We start from the raw sequence: 19,843 nt of genomic DNA, 5'->3' as shown, positions 1-19,843 counted from the left end.
ACCATAACAAGTTACATGCATGAATAATGCAATTCCTAGTAATTTATTTTTGCATCGCGTTTTGGATCTAATCTAATCAAACAAGGATTATAGTTCATAACAGCTTAATTATAATGTTCTCTAAAAATTAAAAGAATGTTAAAAAAATACCGTGAACTGAAACTATCGTGAGTAGATGAAATCATCAGGTGGGCAAGTCATCTTTCTCAGGGCGTGTTAATGAAAAACGTACAAAGAAATGTTCAATGAATCACAGATATCGAAAGTGATATCTTTTTTTCTTCTGTTTCCCTTTCTGGTCGGCACGAGACGCTTATTGTTGTGTGTTAAGGTTTATAATTACGCGCCGGTTGGATCTCTCGCGTGCGGTGAAACCATCACGACGGGTTCACAGCTCGCTACATCGACTTCGTAAAATAAAGATCTTCGGACGAAGCCAATCGGAACGCCCTTGATCCTCGCGAAGACCTTGATACGATCATTAGCCACGGTCTCCCGCGCGGATCTCTCGCTCGGTCCTGTTCTCGTCTACGCTCTACACTCCGACCGTTCCTTTTCCTATCGATGTAGATAGACAACCTGCTGGCCAGAAGGAAACTGCCGATCGTCGTCGGTGGTACGAACTATTACATAGAATCACTGCTATGGGAGATCCTTATAACTGATCCGAAAGAACCGTCGGTGCAAGTCGATTCAAGCGCGACCAATCCGAGCGCGTCGATCGAGAACAGATCGGACGATCGATATAATGTGCAAGTTGATCGGCTGAATGACGGCGACGATGACGATGATGAGACGGCGCCGAAGAGGTTGAAATTCGACGCAAGAATCTACGACGGCAGCAACGAGGAGCTTCACCGAAGACTGATGGAGGTCGATCCGGAGATGGCGTGCAAATTGCATCCCAACAACAGACGGAAAGTCATAAGGTAAGATGCAAATTTGTGATCGTTGATACGCGAATGCTGATTGCCGTTGTTTAGACGAATACGCGCGTAGTGTAAATAAATTTATATATATATATATTATTGTGAGCGCGACATTTTTAATTACATTGAATATCAAATTAATTATAATCGCGCGATTCCTAATTTGGAAAGTCATACATTTTACATTATAGCATTCTATAAACAGTCTGAAATCTGCATCATTCTTTTAACGGATGATGACATTCTACCTTGAGCCTAAAATTATATAACTAAATATTTAAAACAGGATATATATATATATATATATATATCGATGAATATCTGAAACGGAATTGATTACGAGTTTGCATCGTATAATTTTTGAATAATAAATATTTATATCATAATGTTATTTATATCATAGCGTGCATAAATGTCAAATTTCACTCGTATCCGTGACACCGAACAGTTAATTTACGGTTAGTGTTTTACTGAAACGCGCTATGCGGCAAACTCCATCAGTGTTATTTGATATCCGGCAATCGTAGTGTCACTTGTCGTTTAATATTACGTTTAATATTAAAAGAAACCCTGGCATGTAATATAGGTGTTAATTTAATTCGTTGAATTCATTAACATTTTCCACTTGCTTATCGTGCAAATAAGTCTCAAGGCGACGATCGTAAAGTCTTGAAAACGTTCTGAACTTATGAAATCCTGCTTCCTCATCGCGACTAATAAAATTTTGACCTATTTTTGGTGAGATAATTAAGATACATATACGCGTTGAATAATATGATAAATCGTGAAACTTTTACAAAGTACTCTCAGGTGCTACGGTCCGTGATGTTAGGAAAGTCTGTTCGAAAGAGATTGATAAAAATTCGGAGAGTATAAGAGATAATGAAGAGTTAACAGCTGAATCGACCTTGCCTTTATGGCTGCCTCGTCGAATGTCTAATAGAGTTTTGAGTTTTCGTAGCTTGAGTTTTCTCTTACTAATTAGTAAGCGTTTTCTACTCAAACTTCACTTTAATGCGGCACTTATAATTTGTTCGACGTTATCCGAATGAAATATTCAGGGGAACGTTAAATGAAATTCCGTTCTATTTTCGGCGATTCCCGTATCGAATTGTCGGAGTAGACTGGACTGAAAAAATGGCTTTGATACATGTATATGTATACATATATACAATAAGCGAGGCTGTGAAATAGCTATTGCCGCATGCTATTGTTCTTATAATTGAATAATTAATTAGATGGCTGATACGTCATGTAATGATGTTGTACGTAACTTGAGTTTTACTATTCGCTAGCGAACTTATGGTAATATGTCGATAACAAAAATTTCGTAGTATTTTTAGTATTTTCGTAGTATATTTAAAGTGTACATGTTTATTGTATAAACGAGATACTTTCCTTATGTAAAGATCAGTTTGTGAAATTTAAAAGGACATCCTGGACATTCCAAGCACATTAAAAAAATAATTGAATTGTTTTTGTATCGACAGTGATAATCAGAATATTTCCCGAAATATTATTTTATTTTTCTTAAAAAATCTTGGAAAAAGTAATAAGTAATCCAGCGGTATCTAATTACCGGTGGAAAAAAATTTTAAAAATTAAATGATAAAAATTAAAATTTTGTATAAATGGAGATATTTTGCAAACTTACTCTAATTATATCAATGTACTGCTTCGATAAATCCCGATTAATTGATAATCAATCAACCTACTTTGATAGGATAATTTTTATCATTTAGATCTCTCTTCTCCTTCTCTTTCTTACAAAATTTTTATTTATTCCCATTTATGTATGCCATCATCAGATAACGTCCATCATAGAAATGAAACGGATAATGTATCAAATTGTCTCGACTTCAACGTGTCATCCATCGCACCGCAGAGAGCTTAGGACATTATCTTGGTTAAGCAATCGACTGATAGCACGCATCGGCAAAATGTAAACGTGTCTCAACTGTAATCGTAAGTTAGTGTAGAGTCATTTATGAAATCTCTTCAATCACTCATCGTATACGTAATACAATATAGATAAGAATCGATGCATGTGCTGAAAAGAGAAAATAATCAGGAAATATTCGGTTCAAGTAGCGAACTTTTTATTATAATCTTATCTATTAATTTAATAAGATCAGCTAACTATATATTGTGTACGATAAAGAAAAAGGAAATTTCTTTTAGTGTCATATATTATATAACACTTAAAGAGATACTGGAATTTAATTTCTTTTATTTTATTTAAAATATAATTTGAAATTAAAATTCTTCTAATTTATTTGGGATTTTATTTCAAGTTTCTTATTGATTTTTTAGGTTGCTTATCCGGAATTTAATTAAAAATTCTAATACTTTTTAATTTCGGTTTAAAATTTATATTAAAATTATATTCTTCCCAAATTTAGAATTGAATTTTCCAGCTTACAATTGTAATTGCTTCAGTTTATTTGGAGTTAAAATTATTTTGAAATTATTATAGAATTATAACTTACTTTACCTGTGTGTTCAGTAGTAGGTTTAATTTAGACATGTGAACGAAATATATCATGAATGCCATAATTATGAATGTAGTCTGATATGCAGAATATATTTTGTACACGATCACGTTTCTCATTCGAAACGTATGTACATGAATTCGATGGAAAGAGTTCCAGTTCTCGCTGGAATTCGCCGTAGGTCCACCTGTTACTTCGCCGGAGTTTTTCGCAGAATCGCGGACGCTACATAAAGCTACGTTCACAATTACAGCGATTTGCGGTTGCGTGCAGCGATACAACGCGATGTGAATCCTAGAGTCTTCGCGAACCTACGTGTATCTACGCGATTGTCATTAATCAAACCAAGCAATTCTTTTTCCGTATAACACGCCACGATAATTGAAACTATTTCATGTATCCGCCATGCTTGTGATTAATTATGATTAACGGTTTCTTGCGTACCACGCTGCGACTAACATCATCAATGAATGTCAAGGCGGTGGAGTGATGCATTTTCCTGCAGTCCCTCTGACCTGACTTTAGCTTCCGTAAGATTTGCGTGTCCAGCTCCCGCAGATCGTTCACAATCGTCGAGTTTCCTCGGCATGAATGCGACGTCGCCGTGCAAGATGATCGACAATGGCCAATTAGGGCAGGGTATAAGGCGGAGCAGAGCAAAGCAGAGCAGGCACGTCTTTTGGACAACTGTTACGCTTTCACAATATGGCCACCAACGCCAGCTGTGCCTCGGAAGCACCTTTTTCTTCCGCGATAGCTATCCCCGCGCACTTTCGTCTCATACGTGAAAAGACGTCGAACTCTATAGAATATTTTGGATCGGGTTGGGCTAGGTCGGACAAGGACCACGCGTTGCCAGCTGTCGTACCTTTTTTTTTTCTTTATCCAGTCACCTTGCTCGACATAGACGTTTCAAATTGTGTTTACTCGCTGCGCTTTCCGAGCATGGAGTAACAAGTGTTTACTTAGCCTAGCTTCCAGCCGTCACTTCTTTACATGATCAATCGCATCGTGTACTGATTTTATGATTGGATTTTATTATTGAGTAATATGATCTTCGTGCAGACTCCACCGTCAATCTTTAATGTCATTCGTCATTCCACTTTTCCTTAAGGCTTTTTCGTATCGGCAATGCAGCACTTCTCTCAATAGGTGTCTTCGAATCTGCAAATATTTTCCACTAAGTTTCAAGGCTTCTAATCTTGACATAATGCACTCAATATACCTATCTCGAGAATTCTTGACGTAAAGTTTCAAGAAAATCTCATTCGCGTTCGCACATGATAATGATTTAAATCGTGTCAGGTTGACATAGCACGCATACGCATGTCATCGTACGCCCCGTGCTTGGCACGCACAATACCGATGTCGATAAAACGTGCCCTTCCCATGAGCACGAGGAACACCGGGTGTTTTCGTTCCTTTCTTCGACTTCTGCGACACGCCGATAATATTGTCTTCTCCGCTGTGTTGCGTAAACACACAGGTGAATCACGTGGAGCGACTTGAGCTACGATTACTCGTTTTATCGAGCGTAAAAATTGCGAGCTATTGATATCGCGCGACAGGAATTTCGCGTGTGCCAGAGTCTCCTATTCCTATATTGCTGTTTTCTTCTGGTCGAGTATTTTTGGCCCTTGCAATCGATCTTCTCTTATCGCAGATGTCAAAACGTTAACAATGTAGAAATTATAAAAAGTCGAAAATAGGATTTCTATCTGTAGCAGGAGAATTTTTAAATTATTATTTGGAAGTAATTGTGAATGATGAAACGTGAATTGATAAATGGGCAGGGACTACAGCAATTCAATACGTTTGATAATGAGATAAATAAAAAGTTTTAAATAAATTATACATTTCTTAAATAATATTTTAATTGCAATTTTAATGGAGCTCAATTTTTTTTAGAAAAACAAGAGAAATGTACATTTTTCTTTCTTATATTAACTATAATTGCCGCAGACAGAAAAGGAGTGACTGCATTAACAGTGCAGCCCGTAAATTTATATAGAACATTCCTAACATTGTACCTAAGCGTTCGGTTAGCGCGCTGTTCCCCCGACTTCTCCCCCTTAAATTCACCACCTTCCACAAAGTATCGATAACAATACCCTTCTGTTTGTAACACCGTAGAAAGCGTTTCAATGTTACGCACTTCGAGGACACAGGCTTTCCTCATAAATCACAGGACAGTCGGGCGAAGTTGCGGTTACAAACCGAGTACGGATAGGAAGAGAGAATTTTCACGAAGTAAAAGCTGTAAATCAGGCTTAATTTAGCAGGCGTATGGTCGGCACGGTTTCTCTGATCCGCATATACCAAGCCACGAAACCGCCGCCAAAGACTTTTCATAAGCTTGGTGGCGTAATTTAGTATCTCGTATGTTTCCATTATAAATATCTTTTTGTATTACATAATTACACAAAATAGTTGCAGAAATAAGTGAACGGTATTTATAGAAAGGAGATTAATTGGATAATATTTTGTTGCATCTTTGCATGCGTTATGGAAATAAGGTCTTCTATTAAGACGTTAAGTTAATTTATTCTGAAAAATAAAGTGCAAAGAGGCACGGTTTTTTATAATATACATCTTTCTCGAGTATATAATTATGCCTCGTAACGAATCCAAGCGTCAAGTTCTTATCCATGCGTCAACTTCTTATCAAATTCAAGGCTTCGTGCACCCCAATCTGCTCCGAATAGTCTTATTTCATTTCTTGCTGAGTTTCTTCGCAAAAAGAATGGATGCGAGGACGAATGTGATTAAATAACGATACACGCCTCTTGTTACGTGTTAGCCACTTTCAGAGTGACGATGAGATTTATAACATACAGCACTCGGAGGAACATTAAATCACCAGGTTACTTTGTACTCGACGTAAGGCAAATATGCGCGAGAGATATCTCGTTCCGATAATTGGCGTTTAAGAAAATATCTCGGGGGATAGCTGTCAGTCGTACGCAAACCAATTTTGCAATTCGCGTTTCTGAATTATTCCGCGGCCGTGGCGGCGGCGACGGCATCAGGATGTAAAATTTCTTTTCCGCTCGGCGCGCGCACGAAGTAACGGGAGGAAGAAAGAGCGCAGCCGGTTCGCGATAATACTAATTTCACTGAATCAGCACTCGAGATAAACTGCTCACGCGCGCGCGCAATGATTTATGACTGCTCCTAAACAAATTATGTAGATCGCGGTATTTGATTAGTGGCCAACGCGGAGTGCGATTCCATATAGGCTTCGCGTACGTGGCGCTGATAAAGCAACGCCTCTTCGCCCCTTTAACGTCTGAAATTTATTTGAAATCTGCTTGGCTTTTGTGTTTCGCGAGATCCCTTCGCGGTTATCTTCTTCTCTCGAATTCACCTGGTGTTCTACAATGACATCACGATCGATGTTATCTTGCGTGCACGCGGATGTAGTTTCACATTCTTAACTTATTGTGAACAGTTGCAACGTGGAGTATTTGAGAATGTCTATTGCTAATTATCACAAAATATCTTCTAATTTTCAATGGTAAATATAAAGATTATTTAATATTTCTCTTATATGTTCAGTATGCATAATTATTTCTCAGAATCTTTCTCGAAAATAATTGCTATATTTATTAAAGCAAAGTTTAACGCTCTTAGGGGCTCACTTTCTGATGTTAGAACTTAATTACGACAGTTCCACGTGAATATTTCAAAATTTACTATATTGGACGAGAAATAGCTCCAAATTATAGCGTACTTCGCGGAAATCTCCCAAAAGTTGTTCCACACTCCATTTTAATGAACACGGTTCTTCATCGCGCGATAGTGGCTTAAGAGGCGAGTAGTAAAGGGAATGTCGTGTCTTTATCGTGGCTGGTGTACCACCATTGACCCCGCCGCTTTAATAAAGCAGCGGGTTTTCGACTCGATCTGTCTGGACACGCCCAGTGATCCTTTCACGCTCCTTTTCCATCTCCCCCTCGCTCCCCGCCAGCCTATCTCCCTCTTTCTCTTTCTTCTTTTCATTCTCCCTCGATCTCCGGTTCGGCGCGCGCGAAACAAATTTCGATCATACTTCCACTTCGTCCAGGAGAAGATACCGCCGCCACGCAGCCGCCGGGGATCGGTGGATCCTCGGAACGCACGAAGTTCCGAAGTAATTAAACAGGTATAGTTTAGGTCGACTTTGCGAAAAAAAGATTATACACTTCGCTTTAAACTCGTCGGCCGAGAAATTTCGTGCCTCGGGTGGCTCGAGTATCCCCTCGCATCATTAAAATATACAATTCCAATAAAAAAATAACCGGTAATAAATTAATATTACATTGAGTGCAAGAGTAATTATTAGTAAACACACATACAATTTAATTCTTATTGTCTGAATTGCTATTAGTATTTTAATAACTTAGTTTAATTTTTTTTTTAAGTACATTAAGCTTATCATGCTCTCTTCTCCCTCTTAATCTCTTTTAAGAATATTTTTTGTATAGGATCTTAAAATAACACACGGAATATTTAAGCAACGCGCGTATTAAATATTATCTCAAATAACTATTTTTTCTTATCTTCTCTCTACATCATCTGTTTCACTACAAAGTTTTTTTTTTCAGGAAATTTTATGCAAGTTCTGCAATCTTTTCGATATCTCCGAATCTTTTGCCATTTTCTTATAAGCAATATCGAAATGCGCAAGTTTTCTCGGCGTCTCTCCGCGCTTTTTCACGATACAAATCTGCATCGAATATTTCACCGTTCTGTCGGCGATGCACTCAGAGTCACGACTAGGAGCCGTTGTGGTAAATAAAAAAAGGGGGAGGAACTGGACTCGCTCTGAAAGAGGAATAGAAGGTCCGAATCGTTCGAGGAACGCGAGGACGAAATATTCTGAGCGCGCGCCGCTGAGACAGAGACCTGCAATCACTGTTTGAATCTTTGCCAAGTGTCGCCGCCACTATAATCCTCTGATAGCTCCTCACGGTCCAACCACCCCGACAGCTTCTTCGAGACTTTGGCCTGTCGTTAATAATCGAGCGCGTTAATGGATCGTACGTCATTACATTAAGTTAAACACCCACAAATACGCTCCTGCCAGATTCGGGTCAAACAGTATTCTTTGTCGATCATAATCGCTCACACATCGAGTCGTATCGCGAACTATTGTTTGCCTACCTTTGATCGTTTGGAAAATGAAGGGAATAACAAAGGATTTGACATAAGTCTTATTCAGGTGATCATATCTTTTTTTTTGCGAGAAAGATAGAAAGTATATTTTCACGTGAGATCGCTGAAATTGCACGATAGCTTGTTCCTTTTTTTTAATGCAAAAGAATAGAAGTACGCAAAGACGCCAGTTTACATCAATTCGGTTTAAGTTCAACATGCGAATGATCTTTTATGCTTCGATAAATCGATTCAGAAATATAAGGAAGATTGTATGGGGAAGACTATTTCAAGAAAATTGGTTTAACCTTCTTTCCTTGTGCAACCTGCACTTTCCATTGAATAGTAGACAAGAAATCTAGATTCATACGGCGTAATAATAATACGTAATATTATGAAATCGCGAAATTATTGGAAATAATTCATATTGCCGCCAGTACGCCGATATCTCTTTCATCGGTAAAGATAGCTGTAATAGCCTTGCAATGTGAATTTCATCCGTTTTAACGATTTAACATAACAATAATACTTTGTTGCGTTATCTCATTATCAGTGATATTGAATGCTTGCTAAAGCTTCATTCTTCTAAACTTTTGAAGATTGCACGCGGATAAAGAATTCGCGTAGGCGTAAAACGAGAGAAATTACACGAACTGTTAAGTGTAGCATCACTCGTGGGAAAATTATGCACGTGTATTCGTCGCATTTCATGAAAAATTGCCACATAAGTTATTGCCGATGTAAATTATCGGGGCGATCGTAACAAGGCACGAGGAAAATGTAACATTAAGAAAGGTGGGTGGTACAACGAGCGACACGTGCGTACACGTATGACGCACAACGAACAGACTACTTAAAGCGCCTGTTCCGCAAGAAACACACACCACGGGGCCTCCCGGTGCTGCACCGTTACGTAACGTTCCGGTAGGGCGTGTTCTCACTGATAAATTCCATAACGATCCGAGTATGCGATAATTACGATTCGTGATCGAAAGATCAACTGCGGGGAACGACTCGTCGATCAAGCTCAAGCGGTCGAGAAAAGAAAATGGAATCCGGCAGAAAAAGTTGCGTTACCGAGTCGCATTAATTTAAGAAATACAGCTGGATCGATAATTTCGCGTCGACTTCTTAACGAAATCCCCGCACGATATCCGTATGCACCGATAGCGAGTCTCGAATGTAACAAAATACGCGATCGCATCTTGTAATTAAACTTCTGGACAGCTTGCAATATCATAAATTAAAAGAAAAAGCGAAATTGAGTGATATTATATTTTATGGTCACGAATTTCACTTTTTATAAAGTTCAATAGCTTGAAGAATTGCGAATATTGCATCCTTTATATCTTGTTCCTCTTTTGTTGCATTAATTTCTAATGACTTACATTGTGTTATAACCTTATGCTTATTTTACATTTTATAAACTTAATCTAGGTTGGAAAGAAATTAAAGGGTATTATATTTGATTTCATTAGAACATTTGTTTTGTCCGAACTGTTGAATTGTTGAAAAGGGTTGATTTTTAATTGTACAAATATTTGTCAGACTGCCTTTAAATTGGATTTCCCCAGTGCCACCAAATCCAAAGAAAGTTAATTTTCTCATGACCTATTTTAACATCAACTTCGATCTGCCGAATATTGTATTACGGTTGCGGTTAAAAGATGATGAAATGTGGTACAGCATGTTCAATATAAATACCATATGTTGGCCAGTTTCTTGTGGAGAACTCGAATAATTTGACATATATGTCAACGACACAGTTAAATATTTAATCATTGACGCTTATGTGTATAATAAATATTAAATACATCGGAGGATTATTGAAAAATTCAGATATCATTGCGTATATAACACTTAAATATTAGAGATCTAACCTTATTTAGGCTTATTTTTATTGACTGAACATAATTATCGACTTCATAAATTCAAAGTATGCAAAAATAAGCCCTCTAAGCGGCGAGCGGTTTCCATCATAAATCTAAGATTCTATATATGCTCATTACGAGTTGCGTCAGCTCATTATTAAATGAAACCAAATAGTTTTCGGTAGCCATTTAACGTGAGTAAGCACGCGTAACAGCCGTGCACTCCACGACTGACACATAAAGCCGGACTTTCAAGTATCCCCAGTGAAATAATTCCAATAATTCCATCAGTTGGTCGACACGCGTTCTATTTCTGGTCCATTTAAATTCACCGTGACAATCTAGTTATGCCTGTATCGCAGATCTATCAATTATGTAATTACATCGTGCAAATGGCACGTTATTCTACAGGCAAAGAATTTTGAAGGAGAAACGTGATTAAGGTGTTAGCCTTCAATATTTGAAAATTTATTCGTTTTAAATTACCAGACGTTATTGCCTGAATATTCGCGCTGTAGAATTTAGACATTTTATCGACTATCATAAATCTTTCCTATTTGCTCTACAAATATTCCAAGCAGTAACTTTTAAATAAGATTGCTATATTTAACCGAACATGAGCGAAAAATTACATAAAAATATGGCAGTATGAAGAAAATGTTATTTAATTTAAAAAAATATAATCTCCGTATTAGAAATTATATGTACATTCTTATGGAATATTATCACGAGGAATGTTATTTCTTTTTAAAGATATTTCCGGCGAAATATATGATATTCATATCTTTCTGTCAGTCCCTTTATGTGACGGTAATCACTGTCCATATATCATTCGGCACAATTTATAAAACAACCGAGTGAATTTGCTTGTTAAGTAGACTTGACAAATAATGTGGCCAGAAAATGTATCCGTCCGTTTTACATATTTCGTGTAATCTTGCGGTCAGATGACAAATTGCCTGTCTGCTTAAATTTATTCGGCGCGTAATTTTTGATCCGTCTTCATTTCTTTTGAATTATGTTTGCGATAATGTAAACGTTACTTTTCGAGTAAGAAAAGTAAGAGAATTCAAGTCTTACTTTCTCTCTCTCTCTCTCTCTCTCTCTCTCTCTTTCTCTCTCTCTCTCTCAACGACTCCAAAAAAGTTTTTTAAAATCCCCACGATGTTCGTTTCACAAGGAGCGAGCATATTTTATAAATAACATAAATATGGTTTATCATAAATGCGATGTGAATGAACGTAAAGCAATTTTAATAAAGTTGTCGAAATTAGGTTTATACATTATTTTTGAAATAAAAACGAGTCACGTAATTTCCGTGCTTATTCAATCCGAAAAAGATAAATGACGAATCGAATGCTGGTTTGCTTACAGCCATTCACGAAATTCTATCGATCGCACGCTCTGTCATCGTACTCTTACATCGTCCTCCGTTACATTGTGTACTCTATCTTTATTACGTTTACCTTTACCCTTAAGCGTAATGGGATAACGAGTTTATTGCCGAGCGGCGGGATCGAGCCGATCGCCGCACACCGCGATAATGCACGTTGTCGGCGCGGTATACACCTTATTAGGCGTATTTTATCATCTTGCGCGCTGACTTTCACGTTTCATGCAGAAAAACAATTATTTCGCTATCGCGCGCCCGCGACTGTTTCCTACGCTCCGTATCTCGGCCGCACCACCGAGTTTTACGTCGGTTCGGTTTATGCCCGATAAGTCTTTCCTCGATTCCCTTCCCATTTTTCCCACATCGCCTGTTCGCGCCGCGATATAGGGACAAGAACACGCTAAACACCTGTGTTCACACCAACGGTGCCCGGTACCTCCTAAGTGGATGTATCGACCTACCTCGAGAAAAGAGCGAGAGACCGGGATCTCTACGAGTCTCCCCGAGCACTAACTTGAGCGTTTATTAGCACCGGGGCCTAAATATGAACAGGTGGCCTGTACCTTGTTTGATTTCGAATTGCCGGTTGTCGATGTTAATAATTGGAAGTAGCTCGCACTCGGGGCGCGCGCGAGCGTTAATGCACCAATTAAAGAATTTCGTAGTATTTTGAATCGTTCGCGTAATTTTTAGAAAACTGATAGCGAAGCGAATCCTCTGAAAAATTCGCAGATTGATTATCAATAAAAATCTGCCGTTATTCTTAGAAAAAAAAAAAATAGATTAGACTTGTGACGTCAAAAGTGACCTCTTACAAGAAATAGATATTGTTCAGTCGAGTAACACAATCATAAACCATCTCATCTTGCGATTCTGATTGATTTACTAATCCTCTCCAAATTCTCCGTTTTCTCGCGCGGGCGAGACGCTCGCGGTTTGCCGAATTCCCGAATAATCGTGCGCGTACGACGATGAGAATAGTCCTGGTTGCCGGCGCGGGAACGCCGACGACGGAAGCACCGTTAAACGACGGTACTATTATTGGAGCGCGGGTGGAATTACGTTACTCTTGTCTTTTATTAGCCGACGGTCATAGCCTCGCCTTTGCCGCTTCTCGCGTGCTTCTTCCTACTTCAGTCCGTCGCGAGGCGAGACTCCTGCGGGATGACTAAAGTCTGCCCGCTCTCTTTGGCATCGTTCCAGGACTCTCCGCCGAGAGATAGATTTTACCCATCACTCCCCCTTTCTCCTTTTCTCTATCTCTTTCCCTCTATCTCGCTCTATTCGTCTATTTCTATCTCTCTCTGCCTAAAGCTCTCCAGTCTTGGCACAACCTTGGCCAAGCAGCAGGTACTGCTGTCATTGCCACTTGGAATGGACTATCTCGGCGAAGATCTTTGTTCGACGAAATACTCCATCAGAGATGAAATGCCTGATTTTGTCTGCTTCTGAACTTTTCCTTTGAGTATAAAATAGCCTATTTTTTAATATAATTCTTATTTATACTTGGAATCAATGCAATATTTTGAGAAAAACATATTCAATTATATTCGGCTCATGATCTGACTTTCTTGTATTTTCGAAAAATTAATGTAAAGCGCGTGCCTAATTACATGTCTATATTAAAAATATTATTTTTCAATAAATCAAAAACTTTCGGAATAGGCAGTTAATTGATGCATTCACTGTAACGGAGGTTTCGATCGTGTTTCAACGTAGATCATACGAGATTTTCATCGCCGCCAGGATAATATCAGCATCATGTAATTATCGATAACTGGAACGTTGGCTGCAATAAAGTGCAAAGTGCTCGAGAACCATGCTTTTTTCGTAGTGTTGCAAATGTTAACCGTTGCAAAGCATAGATAGAAGGAAAGATGCTAATTTTATTACGTATTAACAAACATTTCAACACCAATAAGATATGAAAATAACTTTCTAAGAAAACTATACAATAATTATATTCTAGAAACTTGTATTTAGTTACATATTATAATAAAAATAAAGAAAAGAATAGGGTAAACTCGGGTAAGATGGCCATTCAGAAAAGATGGCCAACCTATGTTTTTTCAATCTATAATAGCTCGCCATGAAGCATCGAATGAACATGGGTTGGCCATCTTTCCTGTATGGCCATCTTACCCGAGTTTACCCTAAATTTAAAATTACTTGGACTAAGATAAAAATTCTTGAGTAAAAAATTATACAATAAGAAGTGTTTGAAGATGCATTATACCTAATACTCTTGTTAGTGTCATTGAACAGAGTTGTATAAAAAATTTAATTTTTTTATTTTTATTATTGAATCATGTAACATTAAAAGATTATGACAAGTGCAGTAAATGTATTGTTTGCCATAGCCGATATCAAATCTCTCTAAACGATATGCTTTCCTTTTTTGAAGCTTCTGTCAAACGTTTAGACCTTCAATCCTTTAATTATCGAAGCGCAAAGAGAAATCGCAAATAGTAGTAAGAATATTACTATCTACCACGCGTGTATATAGCCCTCGTGTATATGTATACATATCTTATGGTCGGCACGGCGCGCGATAGGATTTATGGCAACGGCTCGACTCGCTTACGAACGAAAATGCGAGTGGAAAGTGGTCTTTTGCCGCGCGGAACGACTCGTAAAATTCTAATCTCGCATTATCTCTTGGCAGCGTACGTTCTCCTTGCATATTTCGCGTTAACCGCATTATATCTCGCGCGGCGGCGGCGAGCACGATGGTGGCGGGTCGAGAAATCTAACGTAGGGGAAAGTACGACATAACGAATCGCGCGCACCGGGTGAACTGCTGCGGAGTCGTTCGCAGCGCGCGCCCGCGCGCCCGCTTGTCGGCATTCGGTATCGCTAGGATTTACGCTGACCTCATTCCACCGTCCTAAATACGTTGTGCAAAGTAACACCGCGTTCGCGAGGCATAGACCACTCTAGACACGCTAGACGTGGGTCGGGAATCGGAGCGACGAACGCGAACGCGAACGAGTGGAACGGAGCCAGACCCGAGAGTATCGTCGCGTCAATGATATGTACTTGGCGCGAGACACTACCGTGTCTCTTGATATGAATAAAATAAATAATAGATAATCGACCAAACCACACGCGCGTGCCTTGCTCGATGGCATGCGAATATCTCGGTGACAACGCGGATATTGTTTCAGACACGAACAATTGACACTCTATCCCTCGATAAATTGTGATAGTGTTGGAATTGGATCGACTGGAATTTTAACTGTCCCTCAGATACGCTCAGATGAACGTCATGAAATTTGAATCTTCTCTTTTCTATTTTTAAATTTGCGGATTATCAAAAAAGAACATTTTAAATGCCCAGAAATGTATCGATATGAGAGTTAATTTTATTAGTTCGCGTCGCGCGTTTCAGATTGACGGTTTCCACTTGAGGTAACAAAGTAACCATCGAGATGTGGAATCGCGTCTCGTGGGAGTGACGCGCCACGAAGGTGTCTTTAAAATTGTCTTGTCCCGGGAGAAAGTCGCCTTTTCCATTCGCCGCTCGCCGTCTTTTCCAATTCCCGTTGATTACGCGCCGCTGAGAATTGCACAATCGGTATCGGACGATTTGCGGTTCTCGGAGAAAAGAGGGAGACATAAGAAACGGCGAATCGAAGCTGCGATGCGGATCGAAATCGGAACGGGATCGTTCAGAGTATAGATACCTGTTTTTTCTTCCCGAGTTCTCTTCCCGCCAATATCTTTTAGCCAGACGATCATCTTTGGGTCTTAACGTCGGGATGTTGCATCCTAGCAGATTAGATATGCAGGTTCAACAGGTTTAATCCGAAATTAAATGCGCTATCTCTGTTAATATCTCGACGTGTGTCAATTTAGAGCTCCGGCTCGGTGTTTAAGAAATGTGCTTAACATCTCCTTTTAAAACACTGTAAGATATTTTGTTTTAACGTCTCTTTGACATACAATTTTCTCCGAGAAGTTTGGACCGCGCAATACTTGACGATAAAGTCACGAATGTATCGCGATACCGGTATCTGTATCTCGATGTTTCGTAATGAATCGGCTTAATTAAAATGGAGATTGCTAAGTGAAGACCTCGTCAAATGTCTATCTTTATCCGAGTGACTTCACATTCAACAGATTAGGACTGTATTCGCTTCAATGATACGGCTGATGAACCGAACTAAGATTTCTGCGTTCCACCTCAACGTCGCACACGGAATTTCGTATTTGGCGAGGACTGTCTTCAAGAGTCATCGAGGCGTTCCGCACGATCGACAGGACGATTTCTGAGATCTGCCCCGTAGCTTTTCGCTTCAGCGACTCTCGAGACTATAGCTATGCCGAATAATTGAATTGAGAACTGCAGCGTCAGTCACGAGAGATTCAATGCAATCCGCTGTTATGTAATTAAAATGGAAATGCTTAGGACAATACATATATCGAGTAGAACTGACTAAAAAAAAAAAAACAATTAATTTTTAACGAAAATTAGTATTTCCTCTTATACGTAACGCGCTCTTAACACACTCTTTAATTTTGAAATCTGATTTCTAAATAGAAACTTCCATTTAGGAACGCCAGTGTTTTAACCGCGAATGTTTTAGAATAATTAATGTCCCAATTAAAACTAGAATACTCGAATAATCTGTGTCATATCTCTTAAGTATAATTAAATGACTGGTAAAATAATATTATTGACCTTCATGGCTCAGAAAGGATGTATGAATATTAACAAAAGACAGGCTTGTTAATTATTCTATATTGCGATAATTTTATACAATATTCATACTATTTCGCATAAAGCGGTATCATTAAGCGTGAAAAAGTATCAACGGTTATTCAATGGTTTCAAGATACCAGCGTGCGTCGTATGACACTATCATTTTATTATGTAACGAAAGAGCATTTCGAGTTACTATCTCGTTAATTATCGTAAAATACATTCATTGCATGTCAGAGAATATTTACGACTCTCTCGAACCCTGATGATACAAAATGTCGTAAAGTTGATTGGCATGAAAGACTCGTCCGCATTCGCGCTTTTCGAAGAAGCTACGACATTATTTTATAAGCTATGCCATTACGGCAACGTGACGTAGCCCGTGATTGATAAGTGGGTGGGTGGACCCAATAATCGCGACGGCTTGATGAAAGCGTCGGATTAATTAACGCCGGAGATACTGTGCCGGATGTTTAGACGTTTAGGGCTTTGATTGCGAACCGGCGCGCTCGCTTCTCGTATAAATTCCAAGAATAGGATTAGCACACGCTTCGGATTCTCACACCTGGCAAGCGTCCGATCGCACGATCCACGTTTGAGACTTGTAATTAGCGAAACAACATTTTTATCGTCGTTATTTATTGCGTTTCTCGATGCTTCCTCAAATTGTAATTTCATTTTTGTGAGAAGTATATATATTATTCTTGATTCCATCAGCGTTTTGAACATTCCAAAAAAAAAATTCCGATCTCCAACGATCTCCGTTTCCTCAACGATAGCGGATTCCCGCGGGCGGTCGGATTTCGCCTACCAGACTATCAGGAACGCGCGACACGAAGTGCGACATTGCACTTGCATAACTTCGATCGTTTGGTTCCGCGTTTCCACACCACACGTCGCCGCGTCGCGAGGGAAGACGACGCGATTCGAGTACAGCCGCTATTCACACGTGAGGCTCTTTAACGCGTTGCTTCAACTCTTTTCATTGAAATTCTTTAGCAGATCTGCGTACTAATGCCGGGCGTGTATACGGTATGCAAACTGTGAGATGGAAGCGGCGGAGTGGCTAGAAAACTTTAAATTGTCTTGCGTGAAGGAACTCCGCGAGAAGATTTTTAATTGTCAGGAGAGCTCTTTACATTAAACGTAAAGTTCCTTATATACAACTGTTTCGTGGAGATTCTTTAAAAAACTTAAAAACTGTGTGTGTGTGTGTGTGTGTGTGTGTGTGTGTGTGTGTGTGTGTGTGTGTTTATTGGAAAATTGCCTTCTCTATGGAAGAAGATTCTCAATATGATTCTGTACAAAATGGAGATTACAGAATCGAGAGTAGTTTTTTTTTTGAAAAAACTTTTACCACCGAGGATTGTTTTCAAGAATAAATGTTTCAAATATTCATTCAATTTAAATTATCTCTTCACAGACCAGTGATGCATACATTTTTTAACGAATCGTATTCGGTGTGATTGAACACGAATTGATTGAACTATCAGATATAACAAATATTTTTTTTACATCAAAAATTAAAAATAGTAATTTTTTTAAAGTAATTTTCTAATAATTATGAAATATTATTTTCAATGAAATTAATCTCATTACAAAATCATGGATATTCATTTATCTGACGATCCTAACTGTCTCACTTAAAGTTACGATAATCTGAGATAAAGCGATTTAAAAAATGATCTAAAGCGATAAAAAATGACCTAAAATCTATGAACACTTGCAAGAGCATCTGTCACATATCTTTGCCCTATAGCCTAACCTAGGCCAATATATTTCGCTCGATTGCCAGAGACGTTCGGTCGTTTACCTCGTCTGCGGCGCCGTTTCCTCCGGACAGAACGTTGCACCGCCCTGCGTCTAATTTTCATCTTTTTTCCCCCCTTTGTCCCCGCCTCTCGTCGGACTCGCTTAGAAGGAGGCGCTGACGACCGTCACGGAAATAGAAAGCGACGCTCAGACCCGATGTCGTCGACAAGTTCGCCCGTGTTGAAGCCAGCCTTTAGACACCTCTCCCGAGATCCGTATACTCGGCGACGCCGGCGACGACCCAGTCACGGAATTAGGCGACCCTCGTCGTCGATCGGGGGAAGGCGGGACACGATCGTTAATTCTGGAGATAGCTTTGGCCAGGCTTATAGAGACTTTTGTTTCCATCACCGCTGCACCGGCCGGCTCGCGTCAATGCGTGTATTTATACATATACGGCGTGGCGCGGCGACACTCGTCAGAGATTTGTCATGCACGTTTTCATTCAATCTTTCTCGCTCCTTTCGCAGATAGGATGCAGCTTGAGCGAGAGAAGAATCGCACAACGGATTATGTTTGCATAAATAGTCGTATTTCTCACGGCAACATTACAATCACATGCACGCATGAGCGATTAACACGAGTCAAGATCGGAAGTCGTAATTAGTTTCTGTCGCACATACGGGACCTCGGCATTTATCGAGACACCGAGATTCCTGGGGACTGTTTAATGCGTACTAGACGAGTGTTTGTTGCTAATTTGATGCTGGATTTTATTTAAGCGTCGAGATAAGAATCACGATGTTACAGGGCGTAATACGCCGTGTAATTAACGAGCGCGAGACGACGCGCGCTAATTATCCAACACTATTCCAGTCTCCCCGATCGTTTGACGAACGAGCCTTTAATAATGCGGTTCGCGCTTTCACGAGGGAGGCGACTGCTCGCGATCTTTCTCTTTAAATTGCGGAATGTTTCCGTGCGGTCACTCGTCGCTCAACATAAATCTTCGAGACGCGAGTTCGATCACCTTAGGCATCTGGCCGAGAGACGTCAAGGCACTTGCTAATTACGAAAAATTCCTTTTTCCCTCCCTCCCTCTATCTCTCTCCGGTGACGAAAATGTCCGCGGAAGCCGGTCTTGAATATCGCGAAGTTTAATATTATCGAACGTGTAAAATAGACGACTATTATAGTCATCCCTTTCTACGAGTAACAAGTTTACGAGAATACACGAGACGAATACACGAGATGAATAGCGTATTGTATCCGTATAATACAATTCATGTCCATCAATATCGTACATGCCTATGATATCATTCTCTATCATTTCCGTGATTTAATTATATTCTTGTGTCCATCGATAATATGAACACATTTTTAATCATAAATATTTTTTGCTTCGACAAATAGCTAGTAATATAAAGTCAATGATAAGAATATATTGACGTATGCTAATTTTTATGCTTTGATTAATTCGACATGACACAAAATTTGATTTTTTTTTTTTTACGGAAGTTTAAGGAAAGATATGACTACGGAAAAGATGTGACTAATGTCATTTG

General features: G+C 39.2%; 2 protein-coding genes across 3 annotated transcripts in view; one reads left to right on the top strand and one right to left on the bottom strand.

Moving 5' to 3' along the window:
• Mp (collagen XV/XVIII-type protein multiplexin) overlaps window positions 1–19,843 on the bottom strand; it is a 480,457-nt gene that overhangs the window by 343,566 nt on the left and 117,048 nt on the right. The window lies entirely within an intron of this gene.
• The window catches only part of LOC139773702 (tRNA dimethylallyltransferase), a 70,374-nt gene that overhangs the window by 17,577 nt on the left and 32,954 nt on the right, over window positions 1–19,843 (top strand). For both annotated transcript variants that reach the window (XM_071708359.1, XM_071708357.1), the window contains exon 3: window positions 571–929. In XM_071708359.1, coding sequence (XP_071564460.1) covers window positions 571–929 — 359 coding nt within the window. The remainder of the gene's footprint in view (window positions 1–570; window positions 930–19,843) is intronic.

The sequence above is a fragment of the Temnothorax nylanderi genome, unplaced genomic scaffold, assembly GCF_030848795.1.
Source record: "Temnothorax nylanderi isolate EJ_2023f unplaced genomic scaffold, tnyl_v1.0 TNYL_tig0066_pilon, whole genome shotgun sequence".
In the NCBI taxonomy this organism is placed as follows: domain Eukaryota; kingdom Metazoa; phylum Arthropoda; class Insecta; order Hymenoptera; family Formicidae; genus Temnothorax; species Temnothorax nylanderi.
This window is presented reverse-complemented; position numbering and strand designations above follow the sequence as displayed.